The sequence below is a fragment of the Oenanthe melanoleuca genome, chromosome 1 (genome assembly GCF_029582105.1).
Source record: "Oenanthe melanoleuca isolate GR-GAL-2019-014 chromosome 1, OMel1.0, whole genome shotgun sequence".
In the NCBI taxonomy this organism is placed as follows: domain Eukaryota; kingdom Metazoa; phylum Chordata; class Aves; order Passeriformes; family Muscicapidae; genus Oenanthe; species Oenanthe melanoleuca.
The window spans coordinates 35,689,536-35,706,989 of record NC_079333.1 but is presented as its reverse complement, the minus strand read 5'-3'; the positions used below and the strand labels follow the sequence as shown (position 1 = coordinate 35,706,989).

Sequence of the window (17,454 nt, the reverse complement as noted above, 5' to 3'; positions counted from 1 at the left end):
AGGAGTGCTCATACTGCCCTCCATATGCTCCTAAGCTTGCACTTTTGCATGAACGACATCACTTTTCAATGCCCTTGGCTTCCACTGGTGCTTTGCAACAGTTAAAATGGATTTTTCTCCACTTTCCTCTGAACTACCATGAATGAACTGCTTCTCATGGCCTGAAGAGATGCCAGGACAAAGCTGCTGCTCATGTGCTCAGACTGAACAGCAGACACTGGAAATCAATTTTCTTCTAGTATCATTTAACTCACTACCTGGTGGCTTTGTCCCCTTGCTGGCACCTTGGAGATAAGCTTTCTGCAGGAGCACCTGGGTATAATTTAATGGATGGTGATGTATGAGCTAATATAGAGGTCACTTCTGGGATTATACACTAAGAGAGAGAATAACAGAACGTGTAATACAAAACGCTCTTGGAAACATCTCTCAAGGGTAATAAAGGTGACAGGAGGAAATACAGACTACACATTTCTTTATCAATAAATTAACTACTCGGAGATTGAGACAAAATGTCCTATCACTAGGAGCATCCTGAATAATAAAGGAGACTCTCTAAACATTTTCCAAAGAAGGGAAAGCATGCAAATTACAGCTAGCTATAAAAATGGTACGTTGTGAGCTGTTTTATGGGGTATAAAGCCTAGAGAGCTGAACAGCTTGAATAAAACAATTCTGCATGACTGGCCTCACTTTGGAAACTTTGAAAGTATGTCAGAATGATACTTAGAGCCTTTTCAAGTAAATATTTTCATAAGCTGATGCATTGTTTTAGGGTTCATATTATTAAAAAAAAAAGTTAAGTTTGCTCCAGTGAAACTAAGACAAACCTTATTCCTCACTAATTTACATCTAGAGCCAATAGGGAAATTATACACACAAAGACACAGAATTTGTATTAAAATTACTGGTGTTCTACCACAACTAATTATAAAGAAAAAGAAAAGTGTTAGTTTGATTGTTATCCTAAGAGTAGGAATCTTATATGAAGGAACGCTTCCACTGTTAAGAGCTGCCAGAGATAATTCACCAAACAGTAACAACACAGTACCACAGGCTCAGAATTAGCTGCTCTCAGGAATGCTTCATTCCTGCCTGACACAGATGCAGGCTGACAGACCAGATTTTGGCCAGGACTGTGCTCGGAGATCCATCTGGCACACTCCTCCCCTAAAAGGCTGTTCAGTAGATACATCATGGACTGAGGGCTGATGATCTTGTCATGATGCCTGCTCCAAGTACCTGCCCTGTCAGCAACCTTCTCTTCCCAAGCCACCTCCCAGCAACACCCACTAGCTCTTCTCCTGTGGTATGGCTTGAAGTTACCTTGAAAAATGGATTTAGAAGCCTGGGATAATGAAGAGGCTCCAAAACACTGGTTCTGAGTAATGAAATCTGCCTACACTCTCCAGGAAGATGAAGAACATCTGTAATACTAGTGTCTCCAAACTCTACAGTGAATTAAATTCTGCAGTGAGCCCACCCAGATCCACCCACTAGCTCCTACACGCCTCCATAAAATTATAAACAATTGAGAGGGAGAAAAACATGTATCACAAACGATTTTCATTTTACTTTACTTTGTTTCAAGGAAACACTAGCAATGGTCCCACATAAATATTTATCAAACCACTCATATTGTAGTAAATTAAAGGATCCTCCAACCTGCATACACAATAACTGAAAACTATTTTAGGAGAGAGTGACAAGATTCAAGGAGCCTGAAGCAGTAAATTTATTCCTTTCTGCCAAATAGATGGAACAGTGCAGGCAGGTCTGGTTTATTGTAAACTATATCATCTAGTGTTTCTAGCTTCCACTATGAGTCGTTTGAAGCCATGACTAGGATTTTCCAGCACCAACTGCCTTCTCTAGCTACAGTTTGTCAGGAATTTCTGTCACTTATGAGGTATCCAAATAAAAGATCAGACCACAATCCTTAGCACCATAAATGAACCTGTGGAGTCTGTAATAATCTGAACTCTACCTCCATTTTTTAGTACCTTTAAGCTTTGAGCACTGTGAAAGACAGGACTGGCTTGTTAACGTGAATTTCAGGGATGAAACACCTAAAGATATTAAGTTAACAGGGTCATCTACAGCTTGCATTCTTATCAGAGGTTCTCTACAGGGGTAGAAATTAGGGTCAGCTAATGCCCTAAATTAAAGTTCTACTGAAAGTTAGGAGACTCAGGTTCCTGAACACCCTAGGAAATAAAGTTAGTAAGTTTTGAAAGCATTCTGTAAGTCCATGCTCATGGGCTCTGCAAGAACATTAAGGATCCCGTCAGCATTTCATTGATACCACTGTTCATGTTTAATTTCAGTGGGACTTAAGATGCTCTTATGCTTTCCTGAGAACAAGTAAAAACCTCATTACTTCAGTTTTCCCAGCTGTGCACTGGAGTTAGTAATTATTTGCCTGTCAAGATGCTGCTCCACCAACTGAGGCAAATCCTACAGAAGCCTCTGCAGCAGAAGATGCTGATTTTGTCTCATCTCTGCTCCTCTAGAACTCACTTTCCTATTACCAGTATGATCATTCCCTATTACAGTACATCCATGGGTAGTGTAAGGGTATATACAGAAACTCTTTGAGTGCCAGGCTGTTACATTAACGTGCAGAAACAGATGTCAGACTAAAAAATGGGGCTAGAGTGAAAAACACAGTTTAGCTGAACTACAACTCATCAAAAAAAGGAGGAGAAGGATTCCAGCACTTAGGCCTGATCTCATCTAACTCAACCTTTCAAGAAGTCAGGAACTCCCACTAGTTGCTCAAATCTCCACTGCAGCCAGAAAAGAGGTTCTGATAGATGGTATTTAGTCTCCCAAGGAGGGTGATGTCATAAACCCATGTGCATTTGTTGGACTCACCACCAACTCCCAAAACAACAAAAATACACCACTTTGCTGTGGTATCAGCACTATGAGGGTATATACACCAGAGCTAAAAAACCCCAGGTTTTTAATTAAATGAAATTAAATTAAATTTAGCAGTGTCAGCAGTGTAGGATCTCTGACAGAGACCATTTCCACAAGAGTAGTCATAACTATTAGAGCTAACCTGTGATGGAAACTGAGCACACTCTCATCCCACACAATTTTTTTACCACATCTCTGCTCATTTTGTGTCACAACAATCTGGAGATATAAAAGTGGGTTTTACACAATTTTCTTCCGCAATTAGCAGACTGGCAAAGAGAGTGATGTACACCAGGCAGGAAGCAGTACTAAAGATGAGGAAATGGCTCCAGCTCCTCTGTAGCACCAGAGTTGCACAAGGGGAAGGTTAGTAGTCACTTCTGCAAGATCAAAATATCAGATATTGATCAATTTCTGTAGATAGAAAAGAAGGTGGGATGCTCTAAAATAGTGTTGCCAGAAAATGAAAAATCATAAACTATTATTTACATTACTCTCACTCTATACTATTAAAAATCTTTCTTCTACTTTTTATTTCTAGAATTGCACTTATGTGTAGGTTTCAGAATGAAAGAAAATTCCCAGAAATTAGAGTAAAACCATGACTCTGGTGGAGAGGAGCCATAACAAATTACCTAGCAGTAAGACTGACAGTGTATCTTGTTCACAGTTAACAGGGATGGGCTACATCTGACCAAAGCAAAGCACTCAGTGTAGACCTCTACCTGAGCAAGTCTCACAAAGACCTTTGCACACTTTTTACCCAACTTATTTAATATTTTTACACTAGGGTGAAATGAATCATGTTTCTCAGTTGCTTGTTTCTTTCTGTTGACTTGAAGAACCTTGCAGTGACCAGCTCTCATTGCAAAAAACTGTATTTTATAAGATTACATATCTGGATTCCAAAAAAATGAACATGATGCAAAGAAAAAAAAAAAGGCAGTTCTGAACAGGAGACAGAAGGATCACATCATATGTTCCTCAGTGCAAGGTTTTTAAATGACATGTTTGTGACGTTTGTATCAATAGCCAATAAATAAAAAAAAAGTTCCTTCATATTTTTTAACCTCTAGAAAAGTCTGAAACCAGATTTTTAGCTATGAATCATGACTGACTTCTAAACCCATGAGAAATTTCATTTTCTATCTAAGGTAACAGGAAACCACAGATGGAGTTAAAAGGTCAGGAACTGCAGAAATCCACTTCAGGAGACTTTCTATTAATTTACAGATTTGTACTGGCTCCGACTCCTGGAAATGGAAAGTAAATCCACAGAAGTAAATTTGGAAGTAATTCACACTTTAGCTGGCAAATACTTGCTATGCTTCTGGTTACCACCACGTATGAACTGACATATTTAGCAGTGAATGCTGTAACAACAATAATCTTCCAAACCAACTCTACATGACACGAGGCAAAGAGCAGCACTGTAGGAAGGGAATTCCAGGCTCACCCCCATGGTACAGCTCTCACCAAACTACAGCAGCATCCAGATTTGCACATTTACATCGTGCAGAAGGATCCAATGACCAATACAGAGAAGACTCCCAAGCTGGCTGATTGCAACCCACTGTTCTGACCTGGATGGAGAGTAGCCTATTGTGGAACCCACACCAAATGCTAAATCAAGATTCGTGGAGATAGATCACAGTATCGCAGAATAATTTAACTTTGACAAGACCTCCAAGATCACTGAGTCCAACCACTAGCCCAGCACTGCAAAGTCCATCACTAAGCCACAGCCATGAGTGCAACACCCGTAAGTTTTCTGAACACTTTCAGAGATGGTGATTCCACAACATCCCTGGGTGGTGGTTCACAATACTTTCAGTGAATAAATTTCCTCTAACACCCAATTTAAACCTCTCCTGGCCACTTCTTGTTCTGACACTTGTTACTTGGAGATCAGACCGACCCCCACCTCACTACAAGCACCTTTCACGCAGTTGTAGAGGTCAGATCTCCTCTGAGCCTCGTTTTTTCCAGATGCACCATTATGCTCCTATACACATCTGTAGTGGAAGAAGAAGGAGCCACCACGGGAACAAATGTGCAGCTGCATGGTGCAGTGTGCATCCATCACAAAAGGCCTGCTTCTCCTCATTTCAGTGCCTCAGGGAGCAAAAGCACATCTCACTTAACACACAGGGCAACACCATTAACATGTAATATTTCAGAAAAGTCAAAATAATGCACTTGAGCAGAATTTTGCTGAAAGCACAGACTTGCCTGCAGTCCAGCCTGCTCATATATCAGGATGAATTTGGCCCAGTTTATATCCTAATGATTATAATGGATGCTGCAGTCATCTTTTCATTAAGGCAGCAGCCAAAAATATTGATTCGTTGTACTTCACACTCCTGCTTACCTTCACAAATTTCAGGAGAGACGGTACATAAGCCAATAGAGTTGGTCAGTTTAAAAGTGACTAATGAACTGCACTGAAAGTAAATAAACAGCTATCTCTTTATAAATTAATTCAATATGTGACTTAAGCCCTTTTCTACAGCTAGAAAGCTGATTCATCATTCAGCAGCATTTAAGTTGCCACCAGTTCAACAGCAGAGTATTAATGTTGCATTCTATTTGACACAGAAGGTCAAATCCTGCATTCAGCCTACCACAGCATGACCTGGAGTAACCCCAAAACCTGCCCTCCACATCGCCCTGGCTGCAGCTCTGCACCCAAAGCATTCTTCAAACTGCTTTTAAGAAGGCTTACATGGTACTGAACATTTGGGGAAATCAGAAACAAGAATCCCAAATCTTTTGATCTGCTGGCTTATCAAGTCTCTTCCAGAATGATTAAGTGAAATTGCACCGGTTGGTTCATTTTCATGTAACATTCATGAAAGACAGAAAAAATCTTTGCATCTTGGGAGATGTGGGGCATTTTTGCCTCCACAAAATATATTTCAATTTTTGGAAAGAAAGTAAGTATATTTAATGTGCACCACTGAGCAGAATTTCCCTGGAACAAGGGATCTAACTTATTCTAGGTCATCGCCTCTACTAGTGTAGGCACAGGGTAAAAAAACTGGTTATGAGTTGCATGCACTGAGTTACCTCTCCTACCAGCTCTTTTAAGTTCAATAAATGTCAAAAGCTGAGATTTCTGCATCAATACTGCAGCATTTGCACCAACCTCCCAGAGCTTTATAAAGAACCCATCGAGATGAAGTTAATGTCACTGAATAAGTAGGTAAGACAAAATTTTCAAATGCAGGAGCTTAATATTTAAACACATGTCCAAATGTCTAAATAATGTTGCCTGAATGCCTTCTGCTACTATCAGCACTGCAGGATGTGTGAGTTCCTAACGTTTCTGGAAATTACACTAAGTGCCCTCTTGACTTCTGACACTCAAGTCTGATGTTTCTGGACATAAGGTTTTGACTTCAATCATCTGTGTACAGCTGTAGCAGCAAGGCTGCAGCAAAAATAGAATAAAAATATTTTTCTCTGCTTATACTTAGATGAGAGCCACAGCATTTGCAATGTCGTCTGTTTTTCATAATGTTCAGTTTAGAAAGTTGACATTTGATTAAACAGTTTGAATTTGCCAAAACATACATTTTAATCTTATGTTTAATACCACATTCTCAATTAAAAGCTTCAGAAGAAGACATACAAACCACAGTAAACTCACAGACCTAACATATTTAATGTAATTTCTGAAACTGTTGACTAATATTTTCTAATTTCCTCACTACTTCTAGTGCACAGCTGCACCATTACTCCCAACAGCCATCAGACATTGAAACAGCCAGTTTTAACGTGTTTTACTAAATCCACTTTTATATTTAGTATTTTGAACATTTTCCAATAGGGTGGTATGGTAATAAAGTTCAGCATCTGAAAAACCTTCACTATATTGACAATGCTTTCTAACACCAATGTTTATACTACAACCACCAAAGGAAAGCTAGTGCAGGTCATTTACAGGTATAAACATTTCCCTGGATTTCTACCTTTCACATAAGCACACCAACACTGATAAACACCATGGTACAAGAAAGTGTATTACACAGGATGGTGTGTCATTCCAGAATAACTCCCTTGAAAAATGAGTCCCAGCAACAAGACCACAAACAGGTTTTAAGACAAAATAATCTTTCTTTCATGCTCCGTATTTCCTTTCATTGGGTTTAACACTGGATTCAAGATCATGAGTATTGTGACTCTGTGGAGGTGCCCTGAGTAATTTACAGTGATCAACAGATAATGCAGTGACTGTAAGAAAGTCATTCTGTAACTATCACTGCCTTCTAAATGGAGTCATCACACAGCCACTGAAAAGAAATGTGTATTATTTCACATCCACAGAGTGATGAACATAACCAGGTAATTAGATCATGCCATTGCTATGCCTGGAAAATCCTTACTTATAATTTAAGAAGATGTTAAGAATGTTAAGAAGAACGGAATTTCTTAAGAGTAAAGACAGCAGAAAAGAGTAGAAAACATTATGCCTCAGCTTTGCTTTTGAAAAAAAAACCTCTTTGAAGGAGAAACTAGAAACAAGACTCACCAGTTTCTTCATCGATGCTGAATCTCCCCAGGCCACTGCCATCCCTGATGGAATACTGGATCTCCCCATCTCTTCCAGAGTCCTCATCCCGAGCAACAACTTGCAAAACACTCGTACCAATGCGGGAGTTTTCCTTTACAGATCCAACGACAGCAAAGTCAGGAAAATAAGGGGTATAAAGATTTTCGTTAACATCCACCACTTCAACTTCCACAAAAGAGAGAGAAGAGAGCGAAACCGGGCGCCCCTTGTCCTTGGCGCGCACGGTCAGGTTGTAGAACTGCTGCTTCTCGTAGTCGAGCTCCTTGTTGAGGCGGATGGCGCCGCTGGCCTTGTCGATCTCGAAGCGCCCGTTGTAGTCGTTCACCAGCGAGTAGCGCACCTGGCTGCCCAAGCCCAGGTCTGGATCCTGAGTTTCCAACCAGGCTATGACAGTGCCGACCGGCAGGTCCTCCAGCACCTTCACGTTGTAGCTGGACGGGATAAAGGCTGGGGAGCAGTCGTTAACGTCGTCCAAAAACACCTTGAGAGGCACAACAGAAAACTGCTGATGGCCGCTCTCTGCTCTGTCCCTAGCCTCAATCTTCAGCGTGTAGTTCGCCTTTGCTTCCCGGTCTAGCTGATCTGCCACATACACCACTCCCGTGGAACTGTTGATAGCAAATTGATGGGTGTCTGTCAGTACTGAGTAAGTCACTTCACCGTTAGATCCCAGGTCTTTATCTCTGGCTTCTACCTGGATAATCTCCGTACCAAGACTTGTACTTTCTAAAATATTAACCGAGTAACTGTCCTGTAAAAAAACAGGCTTGTTATCGTTTGCGTCCTCCACAGTGACAGTCAGCAGTCTCCACGCAGATTTCTGTGGATTACCTAAATCATAAATTGTAATATTAAGGAGGTAGAGCTCTGTTTTTTCACGGTCCAAGGGCATGAGAACACTAAGTATCCCCATCTCCATGTCAATGTTGAAACAACTATCTACATTACCATCAGAAATTGTGTAAAGTACTCTTCCATTAAAGCCTGAGTCAGCATCATAGGCTTTTATCCTCAGGATGGTGGCCCCAACCGGCAGATCTTCCGAAACCTTTACATCAGTAGGAAAGGATTTGTCAAAATGAGGTGCCTGCCTGTTGACTGAATAAAAATCAAGAAAACCATCTTCCAAATTCAGCTTCACGTTTGCTTTTGCCTTTTTGAGCAATTTTTCTGCTAGCTTCTGAGCAACTCTAGTTTCTCTACAGCTAAAGGTCTTTGAAGACACTTTCCCATGAACTACTGAAATATTAACGAACATAGAATCTGCGAAGTTCTCTCCGTCAGTTGCTGTTATCTTGAGGCCAAAATTGCTGTTCTTTATGCCAGAGTTAACAAGAGATTTTTTAAGTTGCAGGACACCAGAATCTGGATTTAAATAAAAAATGCCAAGCTCATTTCCAGAGATTATTTTGTACTTCACAAGCTCTAACTCATCTATGTCTATCGCAGAAACAGCAGTGATGTGACCACCAACAGGAAAATCAGATGAAATTACTCCCTGACAGGCCACTTTTTCAAAGAGGGGCTTGTTATCGTTGACATTGCCTATGTATATGGTGACATTCACCTCACTTTCGTGGCGGTAGGGAGAACCCCAGTCGGAAGCTCTCACAATGAACCTGTAGCTTTCTGGCGAGGACTCAAAATCCAGTTCTTCAGATGTGCTGATGACACCTGTAAACTGGTTTATTGTAAATGGCAGTGAGTTCAGACTGGCAATACTGTATGTGATGTACCCATTTTCTCCCCTGTCTTCATCAACTGCTGACACTGCCAGAACGCTGGACCCCACTGGGACACTTTCATTGACGAATGAGCTGTAGGAGAGCTGCTGGAACTCTGGAGTGTGATCATTGGCATCCTCTAACCTGACAGTAACCTGTGCTTTTAAATCACCACCTTTGTTTGCATATACTTCTAATTCATAGAGGTCCTTCTCAATGATTTTCAAAGAACGAGCAGTAGTAATAAGGCCTGTGTTGGGATTAATCTTAAAATACTCAGCATCCTCACTTGGAGATATTCTGTATTCCGCACCCTGTGGCTCAGGCACCAGCTTAACTACTGCAACCACCACACCAGGAGGTGAAAATTCACTGATCAAAATATCATATGACTCCTTTTCAAACTTCAGGGGGATACTTTCCTTCCTGGGACTAGCAATGTGCACCAGTTTGACTGCAGAAAATTTCTGAGGAGATCCTTTGTCCTTAGCTTGGAGAGTGAGGTTATAACCATAAGGGAAGCTGTCCCAATCAACAGGCTTTCTCTCTTTGATTTTGTACTCATTCATCCATTTCCCTTCTTTAGTCAGAAAGAACTGTTCTAGAGGATCTCCAGCCACAATAGAAACAGATTCTATTTCTCCATTGGCTCCTTCATCTAGGTCATCAACGTTAACAACTGCATAGGTAGGCTCCTTGTCTGATGGGAAGGGGATGTGGGTTACTACACTTATTGTTGGGGCATGTTCATTTATACGTTCAATGTGAACATAAAGCTTGGCAGTGCTGCTCACGCCATTGTTTCCATAAAGCTTCATCCCACGGTCCACTGCCAAAATCTCAAGGTCGTACCTGTTTTTCTCATCGTAATTTAAGCGGCCACTCAGGGAGATAACACCGCTCGTAGGATGAACTGAGAAGAGATCAACTTTATTTTTAAAGTAGTAATAAAATTCACCATTGGACCCAATATCCGCATCTGTAGCAGTCACCTGTGCAATGCTAGTCCTTAAGGGAGTGCTTTCTGCTATCGTGACAGAGTACGTTGTTGGTGAAAACAAGGGTCTTAGGTCATTCATATCCAAAACCTGGATGTTCACTTTTGTCCATGCTTCCAAGTCCTCTCCTCTGACAGACCCTTTTACCATCAATAAATAGTTGTCCTGGATTTCTCTGTTCAATATAGCAGAATTCCCACCTTTAGTCCTTATCCTGAGGAAGCAGAAGTCAGCAATGATGACTTCCTCTGCTTTAAAAAAGCCCTCATCATCACCAGACACTATTTTGTACTTGATATCCCACGAAAGGTCAGCCATGGTGATGCCCATCCTCGTCTGACTGTTGACATAGGTCCTGGCTGCGGAGTTCTCGTACACTGTGGCATTGTAAGTGGAATGTGTGAAGTGAAAGCCGAGCGGGACAGTCCCGTGAGCCACCTGGCAAACGGAGGCCAGGACCTTGACAACCAGAAGGGCGAGGCATGACGGAGGTAGCCGTGAGCCTGACCAGCGGCCCATATTCACACCCATCACATCATTCTTTCACCCTGTGACAGAGAGAGAAAACAGGGAATGGTTGAGCAAGAGATAAAAACCGTACTGTGAAGTGGCACCTCAAAAATCACTTACTAAATTTCTAATTGAAAGTAAAATCTATGTAATATCAATTCACCACATATTTAACAAAACAGAAAGGGAGGACGCTACACACACCCATAAAATCACACCAGCTCTGGGTATTTTCACACCTGAGTAATAATTATGCACATACACGCATGTATATATGTAACTACACACTATGCACACTTCTTTAACATAAAAGACTGCACCACACCCATTTACACATGCACACGGTCCAGAATAATAATCACAGCGAAAAAAAATTAAAATCCACCACACATATTTGTATAAATTTGTATAGAAAGATAAACCATATACAGAAATTATTTTTTCTTATTTATCAGCAGCTCCAACTAAGCCTAAATTTGTTTGTTTTCAGAGCATATTGGAAACTTCTATTTCAGTCCCAGTGTGTGGAACAGAGACAGGATTTTCCTATGTATGTGGCACTGTGATAGTCAAATGTTCCCTTTCTTTTTTTTTATGGTCAGTTAAGAATGATGAAATTTAAGCCATCAAGAGCAAGTAGAATAAGAAAGTCATTATGCAGTCATTACTTTAAATACAGATACTTTCAGAAAAGGCTTAGTACATCACTTCAAGAATCTAAATTATGAGGTTAAGCAGACACAGAGTTACTGGAGGCACTGGCTGAAGGTTGCTGGAGGGTACTGCAGAAGCTGGGAGCCAAGTCCTGCTTATCACTTCCTCCTTGAAAGCAGAGGAAAGGAGCCTGAGGAAACTAGGCAGGTGGTACCATAAGGCAGTGGGTATCTTTGTTACAGAGTACCTGCACTGCTACTTGTGAAAATCATAAAAATCAATTTTAAAAGGTAATTATTGAAAGACCCACTGCACACACACACTGTTCTCATTGTCATTTAAAAGCTACTTGAAAATGTCTTTTTCTCCAAGCTAGAATACAGGGAGGAAAAGGACAGGAAAAGTTGTCAATGATACAGGTTAATGTAAACTTCCAGGAAGATTTCTAATTCCCCAAGGAGATTTATAAATTGCATGCAAGTTTTGAAATATGAATTCATATTAGTTATTACCTCTAATGTAATGGAGGGACCACTGCAGTTTCAGTACTAACAGTGAACAATTTATCATATTGATATTGTAATGTCCACACACCACAGTTAACCTCCTGATCCCACAGTCTATATCCCATCGTTTAACACACTGATCAATTTGGTCAATTCTCCCAAGTGTTTGTCAAAGCACTCATCTTTCAATACATTTCTTTTCACATGCAGTTATCCCCTGTCTTTATTCCTTCTTATTTTCTTTTCTATTATATTAAAAAAAAGAAATAAACTCTTTAAAAAAAGAGAATAAAAATGCAAGATTGTATCACGTTCTGGACCTGCATTCCCAGTAGCCAGCAAATTTCACTTGTGGCAGTTCCTTTTCTGAATATACCCACTCAATTATTGTGCACATAGCATATGAGTCCTATGAATAATATCTTGTTGTTTCATACAGTTCATATACCAAATAAACATAATTCTCCCATATGCTTTGGGTACATGAGGGAACAGGTCTCCCCATGCTCAGGATGACCTCCAGAAGCCCCAGGATGGAATTCTTCTACTTCATCTATGAAAGGTTATTTTACTGTTGTTACCATTTTACTCATCTGAAAGATCAGCAGTGGCACCTTGTTCTTCAGCACAACAAACATTCATCAGTTTAATCCACCAGTATGAAAACATCAAAGTCCCTTCTGTTCATGGGGCTTTCTTTATGCAATCACTTTTGAGTACTGACACTAAAAGCTGTTGCTTCAGACTAGTGTGGGAGATGATGCTAGTTGTATTTTATGTGTATATATATATATATACACACACACACAACACAGAATAAACTGCCAAGGAAATTCAGCCAATGATAACAAGAAATTCTAATGAGACACAACTCATGAGAAAACAAAGGGCTGGACCTCTTCTGTGACATGCACTATTAAAACCATCAACAGACAACCACTGTACTGCTGCCTCTCATGAAGAGATACTTCAGCATCCTTTGTCTATAACCACAATACCTGTCTCTCCCCCTGCTAAGAGAGAAAATTTTTTGCTGGCTTACACAAGAGACTGATGTTATGTTTCATATGAGCATCTAGATTTCTTTCACCACAGCAGCTTCCTAGAAATTCATTTTCCTATTTTTGAAGTAAGGAAATGAATTATCTTCTCCTATTTATGTCTCATTTGGTGGTCTAGTTTCTCCTGTCCATGCCATAGTTCAGCATGAGCTGGCTTCTCTCCATCTTTCAGGGTCATCAACATCAAGTTTTCAAATCCAGCATAACTGGAAATCAATTTTCCTGAGAGTATCATTGCTACCAAAAAAAATTATTTTAAACTTTACTTTCAGCTCTACCCAAGCTTACAGACAGGCATCAAAGTAGATATTTACAAAGCTCTGTGATTAGGGGAACTTAATGAAAAAGTCGTGTATATCCTAGGCTATAAAACATGACAACCTTATGCTCCTATTTCATTTATCTTACAATTTTTAAAGAAAGCTGGGCTATGACCTAATCTCAAACACACTGCTGCAAACCCAGTCATGTCAATAGCCCACAAAGTTTTAGAGGTTCAGTGCAATCAATATCAGTCCTGAAACACTAAATTCCACCTAGAAGCAGCATTTGTCTATGTGTGTGTGTGCTACTGAAAGCATGTTTTAGCTATGTGTACATATGTATACACAGACAAGTAGATTGTGTATTTTTAGGTTGAATTTAATGGTTGGCACTGGAAAAATCAGACCTTCACATCAGGCAGCACTTTTAGAGTTTGATTTCATCTCAAATGTGGTATGCAGAGTTGTAACAAGCTCCCCATTGAAGTTATTCATCTATCCATATATTTATACGGCTATCATCATTATATTATATCAAAGTCCCAATGGATGAGCTATTAAGCTGCCACTTGGGCAACCCAAGAATGTTTTATTCATTTACTGAATTCCTTTTTTCTGGGATATTTGTTTTTAAGAGTTCATAATACATACATACTTAACACACAGGAAATGTAATGAGATAGGTTACAGAAACAAAGTACAAAGCAACCCGTCGTAAATTAGAGGCATTTCTTTAAAGCCATTTCTTGTCAAAAAATGTTATGTTTCAAGTGAAGAGAAAGGTTGTGATTACTTTTGCTTGACTTTAAAATGTTTGGACAGGAGCTACCAAAAAAAACCAACTCCCTAGTACTGCTCCACATGGTTAGTATGAAGGAAAAAAAAGGGAAAAAAGAAAGGAAATTAGAGGAATAGGGAACAGGGAAAAAGGAAAAGGTAAAAGCTTTCTGAGAAAGGAAAAATGGTCTACAACAGCAGCAGAGACTAAAAGGAAACAACTACCTATTAACTATTCAAGGAGGTGAAAAAATATAGACCAGATTCTTTCCACTCTAGTTCTCATTAAATACTCTGGCCTTGAAGTGGGAAGGAAAAAATGGAAAAATAAAACAGTGTGTCTTGATTTTTAATACTCTTTAAAATAAACCTGAACATCATGGAGAACTCTATTATTTTAAATTCAGTTCATCATTTGAGTCATTTTCCTTTGCTTCTTGAACAATGAGTAACTATGTGACCCAAACCTTGCAGAACAGCTGCAAGGACCTGTAGGTGGCTGGTACTCCTTAGAGGAATTGAGAGAGGTATGATCATCATTCCTTTATCTCATCTTGGCTCTGGCAACCTCCAGTCTGGGCTGCATCCAAACATAACACCCCACCAGACAGAGAAGGAAGACTGGAGTCCCAGGAACTGCCAGGATTTCTGCACACCAAAAATGTGGCTCTAACTCAATGTGCAGATATGAAACAACTGCTATCCGTTCCTTGGTTTGACTCCTCTTCCCTAGGCTTCACAACATAAAATATTTGAAATAAAAAAAAACAGTGTGTATGTCTCTTGGATAAAAAAGAGCCAAAAGGTCTTTTACAGAATGTAAGGAATAAAGCATGCAAATTTCTTCAGCAAACAGGAGGAATAAGCTTTTAGCAGGCCACAGAAGGGATAACAAAAGAGCCTTCTCCTCTCTCCCTGCTTTGCCTCCAAGCCCAGGTATACTCTGAGAGCATGTTTCCAGCTGGCCATCAGGCAAATTAATTCAGGCAATGTGACTAGCTAATACAAAACAACCATTAAAGACTTTTTTACATGCCCTTTGAAGACAGAAAAAACCTATCTGTGCTTTAACTTCCAGCTTCACTCAATGAAAGGTGAAGAACCCAATGGACCCCATATACATGTCCTCTGGGCTATGAGGAGGAAAAACGTTTCTTGACTTCAGATAAATTTCTTAGAGTCAAAGTGTTTACGCAAAGTATTTTTTTTTTTTTGCCATGTGTATGGGAAAAAAAAAGGTGTCAAGAAACCTTGACTGAAAGGTTTCCATCTTAGTTTGCACTTCTCTTGGTGAAGCTGGGAAAGGAAGCGTGTCTCCTCACGCAGGACAGGACTGGAGACTTCACAGCATGGACAAATACTTTGAAATAGCTATTGTTTCCTTGAGAGAGTTGTCACAATTCTCTTTCAAATGGCAGCTACTTAAATTTTACTAAATGAGCAGCTTTAAGGCAAAAAAGGGTATATTTGAAAATGCAAAGTAATTTTTAGAAAGCAGACCAACAGTAACATCCCATGCCCATGAAGTCTAAATAGTACGTAGAGAAGTCATGCATCTGCTGCAGAACAGAAGCTCTTGATTTCTTGGGAAGTGGTCTTAATCTTCCAAGGTAACTCCTGTCACTCAAATGTCAACATCAACAAGAGCCAGCCTATTTTAATGGTCTGACCATCAAAACACAAGGCATGAAACCTCTTCCTAGTGTTCTTTTCTATCAACAACAGCAGTTTGGCTACACAAAAACTTCTGCATGACCAGGTCATGAGGATCTGTAAAAAGGACACAAGGAGGATTGTAAAGAACAAATCCATTGTCAATACTGCAGCCAGGAGGTGAGAGCCCATGCACATCAGTGCCCTCTTGGAAAAAGTCTCTTATCACAGAACCACTGAAAACTCTTCCAAACTCACTGAAATCATTATTTAGGCACATGGAAGATGCTGATCTGGGAGTTTAAAGACCAAGGTGTTATTCTACCTGCAAAGCTGAAGCACAGACTAGAGAGACATGGATTTTTTTAACTCTCCTCTCATTACACAGGCAGTATCACTAGCACATATTCAAATGAACATCGAGTAAGGGAAAAAATGTTTGAACAACACTTCCCCTAGCCAGACAACTTCCTTGCACTCCACAATAACTTACCCAGTTAGGAAAGGCTAACAATTTACTGGCCGGGAAAAGAAATCAGAATAGAGAATAAGAATTGAGAACTTGTGCCATACAGAAATGAATTAAAGATTTGTGTTCGAATCTAGGCAGGAGGCGAAGAAAACCTCACTGACACCGACAGATTTACAACGGGAGATATATTCATGGAGCTACCTGCTCCCCGATGAGCACGAAGATCTGCTTTTCCATATATATGATTATATCATGATGTGTTTATCCCCAAAAGAGAAGGTGAAGACAAAATGATCATTTCTGCAGAGTAAGCCCTTGCAAGAGACAGCACTATAAATCCTAACCTTTCCCAGAGCTGCAAATCCTCCTGCTGCCTGCATGTCATTCCACACGGGAGACAGGCTGCTCAGTGTGTAGCAAGTGTAATTCAGGCCGTCCCCAGGAAGTGAAGATTTAGCCACCCAGCCGTATGTTATGAATAACTTTGTTTAGCTAGCAGGTGCTGGGGATTTTTTCCATACAACACCAATCTTTGCCAAGTATCAGTTCATCAGCAAATGCTTCCACTTGGGAGCAGGAGCCGAGCATCATTTTTCTTCCCAAAGGAAAGGTGCAAAGGGTCTGCTGGACTCTCCCTTTTCCCTCGAGGATGAAACGTGGCTTGAGGAAAATGTAGGAGGAGGGGGAAGGAATAATTTGCCGCCATGTGAGATCTGTCAAAAGTGAATTCCTGGGAGCCACCTTACAAAGGATTTCAGCTTTTCCCTTGGTGGTCTGCCTCCAGGGAAACAAAAGCTGCTATCCAGTTTTCACGCTTTGTATATCTCAAATCCCCCCGGCTCCTGCTTCTTAGTCACTGTAAAATGGGGATACTTTGGGGCAGTTTCAAAATGAAACAGTTATTTTCATGGGGGCTTCCTTATGGAACACACTCAGTGATACTATTTCCTGCCTATCTGACCATTCTTTTTTTTTTCCCCTTATGTTTTATTCATAAATCTACTCTGACCCCTGTCCAAGGAGTCTTAGCTTGAAAGCTCTTTCAAGGTGCCATGTCAGCAGCAAAAATCCAGCATTGATGAGTCCCATTCCTGTCACTGCTGGTCTTTCCCCAGATGCCCCTTCACCACAAGTAAATCTGGATCCCCTTCAAACAGCCAGCTCTTTACCAAGGTGCACCTCTGCTCCTTAGGGGCAAGAGCTTTATTCACACATACAGAGGCTGCTGAGGATGGGGAGCAGCACCACAGCTGCATACAGTGGGACTTGAGCAGTGATTTATTTGACTGGGCTTCTTGCAACTCTGCCATTACCATAACACAAATAATAGTTCTA

At 40.4% G+C, this 17,454-nt stretch overlaps 1 protein-coding gene across 1 annotated transcript in view; it reads right to left on the bottom strand.

The window, feature by feature from the left end:
• Window positions 1-17,454, bottom strand: part of FAT3 (FAT atypical cadherin 3) — a 323,797-nt gene that overhangs the window by 292,774 nt on the left and 13,569 nt on the right. The window contains exon 2 of the mRNA XM_056496985.1: window positions 7,460-10,771. Within this exon, the coding sequence (XP_056352960.1) occupies window positions 7,460-10,754 (3,295 nt within the window). The 5' untranslated portion in view covers window positions 10,755-10,771. The remainder of the gene's footprint in view (window positions 1-7,459; window positions 10,772-17,454) is intronic.